The following is a 19,971-nucleotide window of genomic DNA, read 5'->3' as shown; positions in this document are numbered from 1 at the left end:
ATAAAGCGATTGAGTACTATTTGGGATCAAGAGGTACACAGTTTGCTGCTCATAACCAATTTGTTTTGCAGTTATTACAGTTTGTTCTTGAAAAAAATATATTTATATTTGAAGATAAGATCTTTCATCAGCAATGTGGAACTGCAATGGGGAGTCCCGCTGCTCCCACCTATGCAAATCTATTTCTTGGCTGGTGGGAGGAGACAATTGTTTTTGGTGACAAATTTGTAAATTGGACTTCATCCGTTGGACTGTGGATTAGATATATTGATGACGTGCTTATTCTCTGGAACTCTTCAGTAGACGAGTTCCATAAGTTCGTAGCAGCCCTCAATAAAAATGATGTAGGACTTAGGTTTACATGTGAGATCAGTGAGAATGAACTGTCCTTTCTAGACTTGAAAATCATAAAAACGGAAGGAGGCACAATTCGCACAAAGGTACATCGGAAAGAGACAGCAACAAATAGTTTTTTGCAATGGAATAGCTGTCATCCTTATTCCCTCAAACGTGGCATTCCGAAGGGCCAATTTATGAGAGTACGTAGGAACTGTAGCTCTATGGGTGATTTTGAGTGCCAGGCCCAGGAACTCAAAACAAGATTGAAGGATAGAGGTTTCCCCAAGAGTGTTATTAGAAAGGCCTATGAGGGAGCTAGGGATGCAGATAGGCAATGTCTTCTGGTCCCTAAAAAACGGAAAGAGGAACAAGTTACCAGACTCATAGGCACCTATGACTCAAAACAGAATGACATTATGCAGATACTGAATAGGTATTGGCGTATTCTCAGTTCTGATATAGATCTAGCAGATCAGATCACACAGAGGCCTTCTGTCACGTATCGGAGAGGGAAAAATATAAGGGACAGAGTCATGCACAGCTGTTTTGACCCCATTTCACCTAGGGGTACATGGCTGGATAGACAAACACCAGGCACTTTTAGATGCGGTGGTTGTAAAGCCTGTGATTTCATTCTTAAAGGAAATAGCTTTACCAGTGTTGTCACCCAAAAACAATACAATATTCGGGACTATGTCAATTGCAAGACAGCTGGAGTAGTCTACCTTATTACATGCCCATGCCCCCTAAATTATGTGGGTAAAACAGCACGACAACTTCGTCGTCGTATTAGGGAGCATGTTGGAGACATTATTCATGGTAGGGACACTCCAATATCCAAGCACGTGCATGCAAAACACCAAGGCCAGGCAGCAGTGTTAAAATTTCAAGCAATTGAACTTGTCAGACCCCCCAAGAGAGGAGGGGACTGGGATAACCTGATTCTACGGAAGGAAGCGCAGTGGATCCATAGACTGGAATGCATACAACCACTAGGTCTAAATGAGCAGACTAACTATACATGTTTTATTTAAAATGTGTGTTACCATCCCCCTATAGGTGTTTTACCTTGGGGTGGGTGAGTGTTTATCTGCATTTGTGCATTACTTATTTGAGATGGCTATACTTGTTAGCCAACATACAAAGAGATCGTTTTGTCAGTTTTTCTAAGGAATAGGGACCTCAGCAATTTCTTCCACCTCACATGTGTCTTTTTCTTTTGAGTTGCTTTGTGAGGTTGCCCACTTGCGGTGGTACACTGTGCCGCAAGATATACTTACAATATATTATCTTTTAGCGCTTACCTCCTCGTGTTTGGCAGTCCGGGCGACACGTCCTTGGCTTCCACTGCGCCTGCGCGTTCGGCTTGATGCGGCCGATGATGACCCCTGGCTGTCAGCTGACGGCGGGGGGTCACATGGGCAGGTGTCACGAATCGAGAGGGTGTTGTGATTGGTCAATTCATGTTTTGCCGCCGTACACGATGGGTGGAGTTTAGCGTTTATAGTAACCTAGCGCCTGCTATGGAGTATGCCGTTGACATCGATACGTGCATCTTCCCGTGACGCACAGCGGAATATCCGCTGTTGAAATACTAATATCGCTGGTGATGAGGCCAGAGTTACCAAGATACGGACCCCTGAGGATGAGTATCTGAAACGCGTAGGGTCGTTTAATGTTTAAGGAATGTGTGCATTGGGGACAATATATTGTGTGAAACCCAGCGTTAGGAGATCCGTAATTGTCGGACACCTATGCTATAATTAGGGCTTGTACTACTGTTGTGCCCTGGGTATATGCTGATTCCTACAAATATCGTTTATACACAGAGATATAGGTATCATAATAACTCAGTGTTTCCTTGTTTAATACATTTTTTAAATTTTCACGGTGGGGCTTATGTCACAGTGGTGTGTTACCCCTGTTTTTAAACTAGTTACTATTAAAGATATCTTTTTACTCAGTTGTCAATTCAGTGAACCTTATAATTAAAATTCTTTATATTGTGGGAGCACAATTAGATTCTATCTAACTATACAGTGAAACTACGGGCAATAAAGTACCCACTTTTTTCACCTAAACTATTGGAGTTGCTGCTCATTTTTTGATTCCTGTGTATCTGGGACTTGGTGTGTCCCTCAGAACTTGCACCCACACGATGCCGGTGCTGCTAGAATTTGTATCTATCTATCTATCTATCTATCTATCTATCTATCTATCTATCTATCTATCTATCTATCTATCTATCTATCTATCTATCTATCTATCTATCTATCTATCTATCTATCTATCCATCCATCCATCCATATATCCATCCATATATCCATCTATCTATCTATCTATCTATCTATCTATCTATCTATCTATCTATCTATCTATCTATCTATCTATCTATCTATCTATCTATCTATCTATCTATCTATCTATCTATCTATCATCTATCTATTATCTCCTATCTATCTATCTATCTATCTATCTATCTATCTATCTATCTATCTATCTATCTATCTATCTATCTATCTATCTATCTATCTATCTATCTATCTATCTATCTCTCTATCTCTCTCTCTCTCTCTCTCTCTCTCTCTCTCTATCTATCTATCTATCTATCTATCTATCTATCTATCTATCTATCTATCTATTATCCCCTATCTATCTATCTATCTATCTATCTATCTATCTATCTATCTATCTATCTATCTATCTATCTATCTATCTATCTATCTATCTATCTATCTATCTATCTATCTATCTATCTCTCACTCTCTCTCTCTCTCTCTCTCTCTCTCTATCTATCTATCTATCTATCTATCTATCTATCTATCTATCTTATCTATCTATCTATCCATCTATCATGAATCAAAAAATGAGCAGCAACTCCAATAGTTTAGGTGAAAAAAGTGGGTACTTTATTGCCTGTGCAACGTTTCAGCTCCGTCCGCTGGAGCCTTTCTCAAGGGTGGGTGGGTGGATGGATGGATGGATGGATGGATAGATGATAGATAGATAGATAGATAGATAGATAGATAGATAGATAGATAGATAGATAGATAGATAGATAGATAGATATGAGATAGATAGATAGATAGATAGATAGATAGATAGATAGATAGATAGATAGATAGATAGATAGATAGATAGATAGATAGATAGATGATAGAGAAAGGCTCCAGCGGACGGAGCTGAAATGTTGCACGGGCAATAAAGTACCCACTTTTTTCACCTAAACTATTGGAGTTGCTGCTCATTTTTTGATTCCTGTGTATCTGGGACTTGGTGTGTCCCTCAGAACTTGCACCCACACGATGCCGGTGCTGCTAGAATTTGTATCTATCTATCTATCTATCTATCTATCTATCTATCTATCTATCTATCTATCTATCTATCTATCTATCTATCTATCTATCTATCTATCTATCTATCCATCCATCCATCCATCCATATATCCATCCATATATCCATCCATATATCTACCTATCTATCTATCTATCTATCTATCTATCTATCTATCTATCTATCTATCTATCTATCTATCTATCTATCTATCTATCTATCTATCTATCTATCTATCTATTATCTCCTATCTATCTATGTATCTATGTATCTATCTATCTATCTATCTATCTATCTATCTATCTATCTATCTATCTATCTATCTATCTATCTATCTATCTATCTATCTATCTATCTATCTATCTATCTATCTATCTATCTATATCTCTCTCTCTCTATCTATCTTATCTATCTATCTATCTATCTATCTATCTATCTATCTATCTATCTATCTATCTATCTATCTATCTATCTATCTATCTATCTATCTATCTATCCATCTATCATGAATCAAAAAATGAGCAGCAACTCCAATAGTTTAGGTGAAAAAAGTGGGTACATTATTGCCTGTGCAACGTTTCAGCTCCGTCCGCTGGAGCCTTTCTCAAGGGTGGGTGGGTGGGTGGATGGATTGATAGATAGATAGATAGATAGATAGATAGATAGATAGATAGATAGATAGATAGATAGATAGATAGATAGATAGATAGATAGATAGATAGATAGATAGATAGATAGATAGATAGATGATATGAGTTTGATAGACAGATAGATAGATAGATAGATAGATAGATAGATAGATAGATAGATAGATAGATAGATAGATAGATAGATAGATAGATAGATAGATAGATAGATAGATAGATAGATAGAGAGATAGATAGATAGATAGATAGATAGATAGATAGATAGATAGATAGATAGATGGATATATGGATGGATATATGGATGGATGGATGGATAGATAGATAAATAGATAGATAGATAGATAGATAGATAGATAGATAGATAGATAGATAGATAGATAGATAGATAGATAGATAGATAGATAGATAGATAGATAGATAGATAGATAGATAGATAGATAGATAGATAGTTTCCAGTAGATTGAAATGAGTTAAAGTTAGAAACAATTTTTAGCAGCCACAATCACAGGCTTGATATTGTGTCTACAGTACATAGGAAGTAAAGTATTACACAAGACTTGTAGACATCCTCATGTGATATTTCATGATCTTCTTAAATAGCAACCACAGCATGTTCACACACCATATGAATGGACATAAAGGAAGACTGTTCACAGCTGAATGGCCTGCTTTAAAGAGAACCTTTCACCTCCCCATACATGTGCAGCTGAGTAATGGGCAGGGTTGCACAAACCCTGGGGCACTTTACATTTTTTTCTACCTCCCTCCATTATTTAGATATCGGTGCCGTTATATTTGGCGCCCGATACTTAAATAACTCCCTGAACTATCAATGGGGCGTGTACTGGTAAAGGGGCATGTTACTATGGCTGTGACTGTCCAATCAGATATGGACAGTGTTGCAGCAAGAGATCAGTCTTGCACTTTGTCTGCCGAACTGGCAAGGGGGCGTGTCTCTGCTAAGGACAGTGCGAGCGCTCCCCAGCTCTTACACTGTCCGTAGCAGTGACACGTCCCCTTGCCAGTTCAGAAGAAGACTGATCTTGAAAGCTGAAGAGCGAGAGTGAGAGCGTGCGTGCGCGCACACTCTCTCCTCTATCCTCGCTCTTGCTGTAACACTGTCCATATCTGATTGGACAGTGTCACAGCCATAGTAACACGCCCCCTTGCCAGTACACGCCCCATTGACAGTTCAGGGGGTTATTTAAATATCGGGCGCCAAATATAACGACACCGATATCTAAATAACAGAGGAGGGTAGAATTTTTTTTTATGTGCCCCAGAGTTTGTGCAGCCCTGCCCATTACATGCTGCACTCAGCTGCACATGTATGTGGAGGTGAAAGGTTCTCTTTAAATAATATTATATTCTCTTGTTACGGTTTATATAATTTACCTTTTTCTTGATCTTTGCTCCATCTAAAATAAAAACAAGCCCAAAGTTAACAAGGACACCATTTTAAATTAATAACAAAAATAAGACATGTGCTTCTTAAGGATTTCAATACATTTTTCAATTATTACCTTTTGAGTGGCTGATATCAGTTTCCTGTGTATCAATTACTGCTGGGTTGTCCTTGCCTATAACATTATCCAGGTCAGTCATGCTTATGTCAGTCCTGTAGCTTCCAACAGATACTATATCTGCGTTATGAATACATGAAATAAATGATCAATGTTGGTCAAACATATTAAGGTACAAATACAATCATCCTCAGCTAGTTCATATATTTCCCTGACCCGCTTTATGCTTTACAAGGTGGAGTAAGCATCGATTCAGCTAAAGGCAAGACACATTGATAGATGCCTAGACCAAAGCTTGTCTGTCCTTATCGATGATTCAACCAAAGACAATAACAATGAAACAGTAATAGATGGTAGTGAAGGACATTTTCTCTATCATGCGGGATAATTGTTAAACTAAGGTTTCTGAATTATTATATCACATATCTACATCTGATAATAACTAACTAAAAAAAAAAAAAAAAGGCTAGCAATCCAAAAACAGCTTGCCATGATATTGGGATATATATAATGTAAACGTCCCCTTTTATATAACATAAACAGGAGTTAAAGAGGTTGCTTCACTACAGACAATCCCATTCAAATGGGAACCGCTGCGTCAATCAGTTGAGTGATGCGGGTTTGCGTCAATCAGTTGAGTGATGCGGACGATTTTGCCAAAGGGAAGCCACGGCCGGCCAGACATTTACCCTGCAGTGACTCCTACATGGACGGTCCTATTCTGTCTTACAGAGTGACTCTACAAATTGTCCCATAGGGGGGGGGGGGGGGATTCTTGAAACAGGGTTTGTTTTAATGAGATAACCCCTTTAATTCCCCTGTACATATGCCACAACCTTTTATTCACAGTGTACACACGCTATACCTACAAATACAAGAAATGTACCCTGCACAAGGTGCTCCATGTTGTTCTCAACCCCTTTATCACATAACAAGCATAGACACATACTCAGGCAGTCAGTCATGTTATCCATCCTCCAATGCTGTCCCCTAAATAGATAGTAAAATTCTGAGGTTTGTGCGCTGCTCTTCAGAGACAGCATTGTAATGGAAACTTTGCATGTAATAAAATGAAGTAGAGTAATGGCTCTCACAGATCCAAAATGCAGTGTATATGTATTTTTAATATGTGACCATTGTTAATACCACCCACACTGTCAGTAGTGTTGTCATATTTAAGTTGACCATACACATAAGATTAAAGTGGCGGTTGAAAAAAACATTTCTTTCGGAAACAGCACCACACCTGTCCATGTGTTTTGTCTGGTATTGCAGCCCAGCACTATTGAAGGGAATGAGGCTGAGCTGCCAAACCACACACAACTTGTAGACAGGAGACAGGAGTGGTGCTGTTTTTGGCAGAAAGCAGCAATGTTTTTCTAAGCCAGGAAAATGTTTTCAGATCCCGCAATTTTTTTAGGTTCTGCTGACAATCTAATGTGCAGTGGCGTAACTACCGCCGTAGCAGCCGTAGCGACTGCAACGGGGCCCGCGGCATGAGGGGCCCGTGTCGCCCGCCGCCACGGGCCCCCACCATGGCCGCAGGCTCCGCTAGCAGCCGCTATGGCTGCTACCGCGGGACGCCACTGAACACTACGGCAGAGCAGGGAGGTATCTCCCCGCTCTGCCATTAAACAAAACACATGTATCCCCTATCCACAGGACAGGGGATACATGTGTGATCGCTGGCAGCGATAGGGAGAACGGGGGACTGAAATTCCCCTGAAGTTCTCCATCACAAACCTCGGACTTCCGGGGTCTGTGTCGGCAGCTCCGTAGAAATGAATGGAGCACCGGTCGCGCTTGTGCGCATGCGTAACCAGCGCTCCTTTCACTTTTATTGAGCTGCCGACACAGACGCCGGAAGTCAGAGGTTAGTCATGGAGAACTTCAGGGGACTTTCAGTCCCCCGTTCTCCCTATCAATGCCAGCGATCACACATGTATCCCCTATCCTGTGGATAGGGGATGCATGTTATTTGTAGGACACACTATAGGTCGCATTTTTTTTTTGGGGGGGGTTGTATGGCGTTCCCTACAGGGGGGGTGCTGTATGGAGTTCCCTGCAGGGGGGGGCGCTGTATGGCGTTCCCTGCAGGGGGGGGGGGGCGCTGTCTGGCTTTCCCTGCAGGGGGGGGCGCTGTATGGCGTTCCCTGCAGGGGGGGTGCTGTATGGCGTTCCCTGCAGGGGGGGGCGCTGTATGGCGTTCCCTGCAGGGGGGGGCTGTATGGTGTTCCATACAGGGGGGGCTGTATGGCGTTCCCTACAGGGGGGGGCTGTATGGCGTTCCCTACAGGGGGGGGCTGTATGGCGTTCCCTACAGGGGGGGCTGTATGGCGTTCCCTACAGGGGGGGCTCTATGGCGTTCTCTACAGGGGGGGCTGTATGCCGTTCTCTACAGTGGGGGCTGTATGGCGTTAGCGCCATACAGCCCCCTCTGTAGATAACGCCATACAGTCCCCCTTGTAGATAACGCCATACAGTCCCCCCTGTAGATAACGCCACACAGCCCCCCCTGTAGATAACGCCACACAGGCCCCCCTGTAGATAACGCCACACAGTCCCCCTGTAGATAACGCCACACAGTCCCCCTGTAGATAACGCCACACAGTCCCCCTGTAGATAACGCCATACAGCACCCCCTGTAGATAACGCCACACAGCACCCCCTGTAGATAACGCCACACAGCACCCCCTGTAGATAACGCCACACAGCACCCCCTGTAGATAACGCCACACAGTCCCCCTCTGTAGATAACGCCACACAGTCCCCCTCTGTAGATAACGCCATACAGTCCCCCCTGTAGATAACGCCATACAGTCCCCCTCTGTAGATAATGCCATACAGTCCCCCTCTGTAGATAACGCCATACAGTCCCACCGGTAGATAATGCCATACAGTCCCCCTCTGTAGATAACGCCGTACAGTCCCCCTCTGTAGATAACGCCATACAGTCCCCCTCTGTAGATAACGCCATACAGTCCCCCTCTGTAGATAACTCCATACAGTCCCCCTCTGTAGATAACGCCATACAGTCCCCCCTGTAGATAACGCCATACAGTCTACAGGGGGAGCTGTATGGCGTTATCTACAGGGGGGGCGCTGTATGGTGTTATCTACAGGGGGGCTGTAAAAAAAGGCACTATCTACAAGGGGGGGTTGTGTGACACCCAGGGGAGGGGGGGGGGCCCAGTCAAAAGTTTGCTATGGGGCCCAGTCTTTCCTAGTTACGCCCCTGCTAATGTGTATGGAGGCCTACCAAGAGTCCATTATCAGCAGGTGTTGGAGTCAACGAGAATCAGGCATGTTAGGGTATGTTCACACGAGGGCGTCCGTAACGGCTGAAATTACGGGGATGTTTCAGCCTGAAAACATCCCCGTAATTTCAGCCGTACCGGCATGTGCAGGCGCTTGAACGCCGCGTCCATTACGGCCGTAATTAGCGCTGCTATTCATTGAAGTCAATGAATAACGGCTCCAATTACGGCCAAAGAAGTGACAGGTTACTTCTTTGACGCGGGCGTCTATTTACGCGCCGTCATTTGACAGCGGCGCGTAAATATACGCCTCGTGTGAACAGACAAACGTCTGCCCATTGCTTTCAATGGGCAGATGTTTGTCAGCGCTATTTTCAGACGTAATTCGGGGCAAAAACGCCCGAATTACGTCCGTAAATAGGCCGTGTGAACATACCCTTAGATTTTAACATATCCGATCATTTGTTCTGCTGGAAGATAGGTATTGTCAGAGGTGTCTGGTAGTGCCTTATCTCCACCTATTGAAATAAACATGCACGCTCAACTAAGACAAGCATGTCAGAGGAGATAGCTGTCCGCTAATCAAAGTGTAATGTCCAACAGCTATCTTATGTATATTGCCAGCTTTAGATTCTGTCTTTATAACATAAGTAATCATTAAACATTAAAGGGTAACTAAACGTTTAACAAACTTCTGACATGTCATAGTGACATGTTAGAAGTTTAATTGGTGGGGGTCCGAGCACTGAGACCCCACCAATCACTAAAACAATACGACAGAAGCGCTCGTGTGAGCACTCAGCCACTTCGTGTCTGTTCGGCTGTTTCCTGAAAGCCTATGTATCGGAGTACGGGCTCATAGACCTTCTATTGAGTCCGTACTCCGATACATTGATTTCTGGAAAAAGCCAAACAGCCACGAAGCGGCTGAGCACTCAAGTTTAATTTAGTTACACTTTAATGATAAACAAAAGGCATTTGAAGCGCTCTAAATCCAACTGTAAGTCTAGCAGTGTACCTAGATGCCAGTTCCCAGCTAGCATAGAAATAATATGAATGAAGAAGGTGAAGTAGACTTGCACAGTGTAGCAGAACATCTTAGGAATGGTGAAGCAGAATTGCACAGCAAAGCAGAAAGGTTATAAGGTAGGGTCAAACAGAGTTGCATAGTGTAGCAGAGGGCTTGGCAGAAACAATAAATGACTGAAACCAATTTTGAATTGATGCAGGCTAACCTGGAGTCAAAGGAATCCGCCGTTCTTCATCCTTAGCCCCCGTAAGGAGGTATGGACTTTACTAGTTAGAGTCCCGGGTTGCGGTCTCCTGGATAGTCCCCAATTGTCGGTCAGGCAGCAGATGGCTGGTATAAAATATCTCATGGACAAAATATCTCGTGGGTTGGCAACAGTCAGGCAGTATTGGTCCAGTAAAGAGTATGTATCAGGAGACAAGGTCAGGCTTAGGCCAAAGTCTTCAGAAGTGGAGTCAAGAGGAAATCCAGGTCAAATACAGGAAAATCAAAGGGAAGGAAACAAAAGAGGATAGCAAGTAGAGTCAGATAATGTAGAGAGCATACCCACAAAAGGTGGTCGGGTAGGACAGGTCCTCAGAAAAGGTCCAGGTTGTCCAAAATACAGACAGAGATTGACTTGTCGTTGCCTGTGGCGCTCCTCAGCAGTCATAGCAAAGGACTGTCCTGTTCCAGAAGTCATTATGCCCAGGACAGAGGTTCGCCTTTCACCAACATAATAACGGTGCTCACCTTAACTTGGTTAGTATGAAAAGTAAGGGGCTTTAGGAAAAAAGACAGGCAGCAACTGTAAATAAAGGGTCGGAATTACCTTCTGTTGCCAGAAAATTTTCAGGTATGAGAACCTTAGGTTCATGGGCAAGTGAGACTGAATCAGACACTGCAGGCCGGAACTCAAGCGATGGTCCAGAGACAGAAACAACAGAATGCTGCAGTTCCGGAAACTCTTATCATAGCATGCTCATGCTAGTTCCCTTATGAGTAAACCCAGAGAATGAACCAGCAATTCCACTTTTAACCTTTTTTGGGTTTGATTATACTCAGGGGTGGGATTCACATTTTTAATAACAGGTTCCCTGTTTTTCTGCAGCAATTCCGTTGAAAGTAGCAGACTTTCTGCTGCAGAAAAAAACGCACCATTTCCTGTGTTTTTTACTGCAGAAAATGGTGCTGATTTTGCTGCGTTTTTCTCAATGCTGGGAGATGGTGACATCTCCTAAAAAAAATGCAGCAATTCAGTCCATTTTCCGCAGTAGGAATTGACATACTGCTGTACGAAAAATACCAATTTAAGGTCAGAATATTTACACAGCGTCTGGATGAGATTTGTTAAATCTTACCCACTCTGTTACTACTGTCTTCCACTGCGTATCTTCCATCCACAATTCCAGACAAAAAAACGCACCATTTCCTGTGTTTTTTACTGCAGAAAATGGTGCTGATTTTGCTGTGTTTTTCTCAATGCTGGGAGATGGTGACATCTCCTAAAAAAAAACGCAGCAATTCAGTCCACTTTCCGCAGTAGGAATTCACATACTGCTGTACGAAAAATACCAATTTCAGATCAGAATATTTACACAGCGTCTGGATGAGATTTGTTAAATCTCACCCACTCTGTAACTACTGTCTTCCACTGCGTATCTTACATCCACAATTCCGCACAAAATATATGTAGCAATTCCGCTACTTGTGGACAAGCCCTAAGAGTGCTCAGCCCATTTAGTTACACTGTCCACTTTTAGAAGGGTGAGGACAGTGCGAAGTGCGCAGTAAGCTGTGACAAATCTCCCGGTTAATGCACAGATACGGTGCGAGGACCAAGCTAAGTACATAAATACTGCAACAGAACCAAGCTCAGTATATATATACAGCCGCAGAACCAAGCTCAGCCATAAATACAGCACCAGAACCAAGCTCAGTATATAAATACAACACCAGAACCAAGTCAAGTACATAAATACAGAACAAGAACCAAGCTCAGTTCATATATACAGCACCAGAACAAAGCTCAGTACATAAATACAATACCAGAACAAAGCTCAGTACATAAATACAACACCAGAACCAAGCTCAGTATATAAATACAACACCAGAACCAAGCTCAGTACAGATGTAGAACATCAAAACCAAGCTCAGTACATATATACACAGCACCAGGACAAAGCTCAGTACATACATAAAGCACCAGAACCAAGATCAGTACATATACAAAGCACTAGAACCAAGATCAGTACATATATACAGCACCAGAACCAAGCTCAATACATAAAAACAGCACCAGAACAAAGCTCAGTACATATATACAACACCAGAAGAAAGATCAGTACATAAATACAACACCAGAACAAAGCTCAGTACATAAATACAACACCAGAACCAAGCTCAGTATATATAGACAACACCAGAACCAAGCTCAGTACATATATACACAGCACCACAACCAAGCTCAGTACATACAGTACCAGAACCAAGATCAGTACATATACATAGCACCACAACCAAGATCAGTACATATATACAGCACCAGAACCAAGCTCAGTACATAATTACAACACCAGAACCAAGATCAGAACATATATACAGCACCAGAACAAAGCTCAGTACATATATACAACACCAGAACCAAGCTCATACATAAATACAACACCAGAATCAAGCTCAATACATATATACAGCACCAGAACTGTAATGCCCATGGCCGCAGGCCGTCGGGTTACTCACCTCCTGACGGCCGCAGCCATGGATCAGTGAGCACTGGCTCGCATCTCCTCCTCAGGGGACGCCAGCGCTCACTTCCGCTACTCTCTGCAGCTTCCCGTAGGGTGCACACGCACGCTCGTGTCTGCTCTTAAAGGGTCAGAGGGCACCTGAATTAAGGAACCAAATTAGCCCATGAGCACACTGAACTATAAGAAGGGCCCTGCCCCTTCCTGCATTGTCTGAGTGTTGTTGTCATTACCTATGTTCATCTCTGCAAATGGTCCCTTTAGTGTCTTCCTAGTCCCAGTGTTCCCGTTCCTGCTACCTGTATCCTGTGTTATCCTGGTCCAAGTGCCGTATAGAGTTGGAGTCGTGCTGCGCTGTGTACTACGCCTGTCCTGTTACACCACGGCTGGTGTCTGCCTGCTGCCAAAGTCCCATCCGAGCCTGCCTTGCTACTGTCAGAAGTTACCACAGGTACACCTATTTGAACTATAGACTTTGGCCTGTGTCCTGTTGGCCAGCTGCCATACCATTAAGGTGGTATGGCCCAGTGGGTCCACGCACCCTACGTGACAAGAACCAAGCTCAGTACATAAATAAAGCACCAGAACAAGGCTCAGTACATAAATACTTCCCCAGATCCAAGCTCAGTACATAAATACAACACCAGAACCAATCTCAGTACATAAATACAGAACCAGAACCAAGATCAGTACATATACAAAGCACCGTGCGCGCGTGCACCCAATGGGACAGAGCAGAATGAAGCGTAAGTGAGAGCTGGGGTCTCCAGAGGAGGAGATGTGGACCAGCGCTCAATGATCCATGGCGGCGGCCGTCGGGGCGTTAGTAATCCCGACGGTCCGTGGCCATGGGCGTTAAAGTGGTTCTGTATTAATGTTTTGAGCTTGGTTATAGTGATGTATATATGTACTGAGCTTGGTTCTGATGCTTTATATATATATATATATATATATATATATAGTGAGCTTGGTTATGTTGCTGTATATATGTACTGGGCTTGGTTCTGATGCTGTATATATGTACTGAGCTTTGTTCTGATGCTGTATATATGTACCGAGTTTGCTTCTGATGATGTATATATGTACTGAACTTTGTTCTGATGCTGTATATATGTACTGAGCTTGGTTCTGGTGCTGTGTATATGTACTGATCTTGGTTCCGGAGTTGTATATATGTAATGAGCTTCTCTTTGGTGATGTATATTTGTATTGAGCTTGGTTGTTATGATGTATATACAGTGAAGGAAATAAGTATTTGATCCCTTGCTGATTTTGTAAGTTTGCCCACGGTCAAAGACATGAACAGTCTAGAATTTTTAGGCTAGGTTAATTTTACCAGTGAGAGATAGATTATATTTAAAAAAAACAGAAAATCACATAGTCAAAATTATATATATTTATTTGCATTGTGCACGGAGAAATAAGTATTTCATCCCTTTGCCAAACATGACTTAATACTTGGTGGCAAAACCCTTGTTGGCAAGCACAGCAGTCAGACATTTTTTGTAGTTGATGATGAGGTTTGCACACATGTTAGATGGAATTTTGGCCCACTCCTCTTTGCAGATCATCTGTAAATCATTAAGATTTCGAGGCTGTCGCTTGGCAACTCGGATCTTCAGCTCCCTCCATAAGTTTTTGATGGGATTAAGGTCTGGAGATTGGCTAGGCCACTCCATGACCTTAATGTGCTTCTTTTTGAGCCACTGCTTTGTTGCTTTGGCTGTATGTTTCGGGTCATTGTCGTGCTGGAAGACCCAGCCACGAGCCATTTTTAATGTTCTGGTGGAGGGAAGGAGGTTGTCACTCAGGATTTGACGGTACATGGCTCCATCCATTCTCCCATTGATGCGGTGAAGTAGTCCTGTGCCCTTAGCAGAGAAGCACCCCCAAAACATAATGTTTCCACCTCCATGCTTGACAGTGGGGACAGTGTTCTTTTGGTCATAGGCAGCATTTCTCTTCCTCCAAACACGGCGAGTTGAGTTAACGCCAAAGAGCTCAATTTTAGTCTCATCTGACCACAGCACCTTCTCCCAATCACTCTCAGAATCATCCAGATGTTCATTTGCAAACTTCAGACGGGCCTGTACATGTGCCTTCTTGAGCAGAGAGACCTTGGGGGCACTGAAGGATTTTAATCCATTACGGCGTAATGTGTTACCAATGGTTTTCTTGGTGACTGTGGTCCCAGCTGCCTTGAGATCATTAACAAGTTCCCCCGTGTAGTTTTCGGCTGAGCTCTCACCTTCTGCAGGATCAAGGATACCCCACGAGGTGAGATTTTGCATGGAGCCCCAGATCGATGTCGATTGACAGTCATTTTGTATGTCTTCCATTTTCTTACTATTGCACCAACAGTTGTCTCCTTCTCACCCAGCGTCTTACTTATGGTTTTGTAGCCCATTCCAGCCTTGTGCAGGTCTATGATCTTGTCCCTGACATCCTTAGAAAGCTCTTTGGTCTTGCCCATGTTGTAGAGGTTAGAGTCAGACTGATTAATTGAGTCTGTGGACAGGAGTCTTTTATACAGGTGACCATGTAAGACAGCTGTCTTTAATGCAGGCACCAAGTTGATTTGCAGCGTGTAACTGGTCTGGAGGAGGCTGAACTCTTAATGGTTGGTAGGGGATCAAATACTTATTTCTCTGTGCACAATGCAAATAAATATATATAATTTTGACTATGTGATTTTCTGGTTTTTCTTAATATAATCTATCTCTCACTGGTAAAATTAACCTAGCCTAAAAATTCTAGACTGTTCATGACTTTGACAGTGGGCAAACTTACAAAATCAGCAAGGGATCAAATACTTATTTCCTTCACTGTAACTCCAGAACCATGCTCAGTACATATATACAGTAAAAGCACAAATACAGCTCAGTACAGAGATCATTTGCAAATTCAGTTTAACCCCTGCCATATAAGTTTGTACAGCATAAAACTACAGCTCCCAGTATAGCCTGAACGATAGTAAGGATATGCTGGGAGTTGCTGTTTCACAAAAAAAAAAGATACACCAATCATCACGCTGCATTTCATGCAGTGACTATAGTACTGATCAGTCACAGGGAGAATAAGGCCTCATGCACACGGCCGTGTCCGTAATCACGGCCCGTGATTGCGGGCACAGCCGGCCGCCGACGGGCATGGGCATTTTTGACCTGTGCTGTAACTAAGTAACTAAGTGCCCCCTATATAGTTCCCTGTAGTTAGTGTTCTCTATATAGTCCCCTGTAGTTAGTGTTCCCTATATAGTCCCCTGAAATTAGTGTCCCCTATATAGTCTTCTGTAGTTAGTGTTCCCTATATAGTCCCCTGTAGTTGGTGCCCCATATCGTCCCCTGTAGTTAGTTCCCCCTATATAGTCCCCTGTAGTTAGTGTTCCCTATAGTTAGTGTTCCCTATATAGTCCCCTATAGATAAGGCCCCCAACGCTGCCCACAGTAGAAGGACATTTTTTATATGCTTACCTGTACCATTCCTGCTCCGTCCCCCAGCGACGCCAGTCCTACTCCAGCAGAATGACGCGGTTTCATGATGATCACTAAAGCACTGAATGGCGAGGCATCCTGTGCCTCGCCAGGGCAGCGATAGGCAACTCAATTGTTTCCGCGTCCTAAGGACGCAGATACAATTGAGTGCAGGGGACCAGTTCCGGTTTCCTGCTTCACCCTGGTTCTGTGAACCGGCCGTAATATTATCAACTGGTTTAGGAGAACCGGGGGCGAACCGGCCGGATCCCACCCCTGGTTATACTGTAACGCTTGTATAAAACTGTAAGTCTAAGAGTGTACCTGGATTCCGGTTTCAGCATGATTGGAACTTGGAGGATGTCTCAGGAATGGTGATGCAGAGTTGCACAAAGTAGAAGAGAAGTTTGGCAGGAACAGTGAAGCAGAGTCGGACAGAGTAGTGGGAAGATTGTCACATACGGTGAATCAGAGTTGCACAGCGTAGGAGAGAGCTTGGCAGCCACCAAGAACAATTCATGAATGAGGCTGTAATTGAGTTGGCTCAGGCTAACCTAGGGTGCAAAGTTGAAGGAATGCCCTGCTTTTCACCCATAATCTTTTACGAAGAGGTATGGACTTTACCAGTAAAATTCACAGGTTGCAGTCCCCAGCATAGTCTTGTGGTCAAAAAGATACGTGGTGGCAACAGACGGGCTTGTCAGTCCCAGTAAATAGTATTAAGAGACAAGGTCAGATTCAGGCCAGAGGTTGGTACATGGATAAATCAGATAAGACGGAGTAAAGAAGAGAGCCAGGTCAAACACAGGAAAATCACAAAGAACAACAGGAAGATATGGCAGGAAAAACACAGCTAGTGCTTATAACCAAGCAATTACATACACGTGTATTGCTCTTTTAAAGTCCTGCAAGTGCTTGTCTTCTGCTGGCTATTTGCAGCGGTGCAGCCATGACAATTACGACAGCACGCTCTCTGCTGGCCATTAACAGAGATATGGCCATAACAGTATTGCACACAGCAATTCTCTAGTGCGCTGGATTTATCTATAGGCACAGTTGGCACATATCTATTGGTGGCTCTAAGGGAAGGGCTTTCTGGCACATCTGAGCATTTTGCATTTATATGCGAATAATAAGAATTCATATATTAAGAAATCTAAATTTTTGGATCCTCCGTGAATAGAGGAAAGAAATGATAGTACTCTAAGGAGCAGAGATACACAGTAATTGATCTCAATACCCATTTAAAACAAAAAAAATAATCATTTAAAATAATTAGACTGCTGTACAGCAGACTCTTTATGTTTTTAAGGGCAATCGTGGGCAGCACATTCATTACTAACTAACCTGCTACTGAGGGCAACTCCATTCTCTGATGGTGGGCTGAACTTAAATAATTTTTTTCATTTAATGTACAAGCACTCTGAGTGCTTGTTTTAATATAAGTTCCAATAAAGTTACATTTTAACGCACACATCGTTCCCTACTTCTTGCCTCCTCTTTCCCACATATAATATGACTAACATTTCAGGTGGTGTATTGAGACCACAGTGTACACCTAAGGTGTGTGAACAATATCTAAAACTGACAAACAGGAATAATACATTCAAATATACTATTGTCCATGGGGTATTTACAGGTAAGAGCTAGGAGTAGAAAAAGATAACACCGAAGGAGGGGGGGGGGGGGGGTAAATGTTTGGATGAAGAAAATGAGGATCATAGCTTGGGCAAGTATATTCCAAACAAAGGAATATTTGCTTTATTTTTTAAGATCAGGCAAACATTTCAAAGCCAAACATGATTGTTTCTCGACATTCAGTACAGATGTTGCCAAGTTTATCTTGACTTGACTTGATAACTTGCTGCAGAGTGATATCACACAACAAAAGCCCTTAAAAAGTCATTGAAAAAGTAAAGTTAAAGTTTATTGCCACTGTGTATTTAATGCATTAAGAGTCAAAATAAAGATGACTTCATCTGTACTCTCTACTGAAACAAATTACCGAACATCAAAGTACCCCCAAGGCTATAAATATACATTGTGCTGCCTATAAAAATTACAGCACAAGCACAGTGCTAGAGCCCCCTGGAAATATGGCATGTACCCCCTAGAGTACACATACCACAGATTGAGAACCTAGGACTTAAAGGGGACCATCACCTCTCCTTACGGATCTGTTATAGTAAATACTTGTATTCCCCATAAAATAAGAATTGTAAATCATCTTTTCTTAGAACCCTGCGTTGTGCCGTTCCTCTGATATTCCTATTAGAAATTAATTAATACATTGACAACTGGGTGTTACCAGTTGGGGTGTGCCTTACACAGACTGACAGTGTCCAATCAGTGCTGACAGAGTGAGACTGTGCAGGGACACACCCCTTTAACAAGAGAAATGGTATCACCCAGTTGTCAATTTATTCATAATTTTTTTTAGGAAAACTGGCATAGAAAAGTTAATAAATTCTCCCTTTTAGCATTTTTACTTAAGGTTTACAAAAAAAAAAACTTGGCTCCATGTTGGCTTACCTTGAACCTGTGCTTCAGAATTTATGCCGGGGTTGCTTAAAACAAGTTCCTAATGTAGTGATCACTTAGGTATCTATTGCTTTAGGCATCACTCGCTAGTAATCCCATTATATGTATGTCGCTAAACACCCCCAGTTATCAGCTCCTAAGACCTGAACCAAACACACACAGATTCCTCCAGCATTCGCTTCAACTATACTGATAAAACCATTAAATGGATGGGTATATTTTGCTGGTTATGGTGAAACCAGTTATGATTGCCATTGTGCTGTATTTTGTATTGTGATGTTTTCATTGATCTTATTTTGATTTCACTTTTCGTATTGTTACCGGTAATGACATTAAGGTTTATGTTAGAAATCTTACTCACTGATTCATATCTTTAGGGATATAAAGTGTAGATAGGTAGCGATGTCACTGTGTTTCATTCAAAAACAATATCTGCCTGTGTTAATAAACAATGCAGATTGTGATAATATTTTAGTTAATATTCTAGTGCTATTGCACTTACATTGTCACTATTGGCTCTGTGACTTGGTAATTTACCGAGGTATATATACAAGATATGCCTATGGTTTATTTGGTCCGGATACAGTTCTGATGTCTCGTGATCAATTTTATTTTTATATTTTTATATATATATAAATGATATTTTATGATGATTTTATTATTTTATAATTTTATAATTTTTATTTGTATTTTGTATATATTTTTGTTATTATTAATGATTCTACTATAATCCGGATTTAGGCTCTCTTACCAGCAGGGGTGTTTACCCCGTTGGTATATTGGTTTGGCCTTGTCTGTGCAGTCAGGGTACGTTCCCTGAATACCGCATCCAGACTTAGAAGCTAAATACCTATGTAATCACAGCAGTTCTGTATGCATGCTGTGATTCATAGCCTAACTGGTTGTGCTGTATTTATATGTTATCCAGCGTGTGTTTGCTGGTCCAGCTGCCAGCTGATAAACCCTTATAAGGGCTAATACCTCGTACCGATCACTCAAAAAAATGCCCTACGCGTTTCATTGCTATGAATGGTATCTGTCGCAATTCTTCAGGGGCCTGCAGATTAAGATATTATTTATTTATTCTTTAGCGTACAATGCA

General features: G+C 42.3%; 1 protein-coding gene across 1 annotated transcript in view; it reads right to left on the bottom strand.

The window, feature by feature from the left end:
- The window catches only part of LOC142741277 (polymeric immunoglobulin receptor-like), a 134,752-nt gene that overhangs the window by 26,423 nt on the left and 88,358 nt on the right, over window positions 1-19,971 (bottom strand). Inside the window, exons 10-11 of the mRNA XM_075850672.1 lie at window positions 5,843-5,962; window positions 5,715-5,737 (exon numbers count right to left, since the gene is read on the bottom strand). Of these exons, the coding sequence (XP_075706787.1) occupies window positions 5,715-5,737; window positions 5,843-5,962 (143 nt within the window). The remainder of the gene's footprint in view (window positions 1-5,714; window positions 5,738-5,842; window positions 5,963-19,971) is intronic.

The sequence above is a fragment of the Rhinoderma darwinii genome, chromosome 2, assembly GCF_050947455.1.
Source record: "Rhinoderma darwinii isolate aRhiDar2 chromosome 2, aRhiDar2.hap1, whole genome shotgun sequence".
Taxonomy (NCBI): domain Eukaryota; kingdom Metazoa; phylum Chordata; class Amphibia; order Anura; family Rhinodermatidae; genus Rhinoderma; species Rhinoderma darwinii.
The sequence above is the reverse complement of the archived record's forward strand: the minus strand, read 5'-3'. Positions and strand labels throughout refer to the sequence as shown.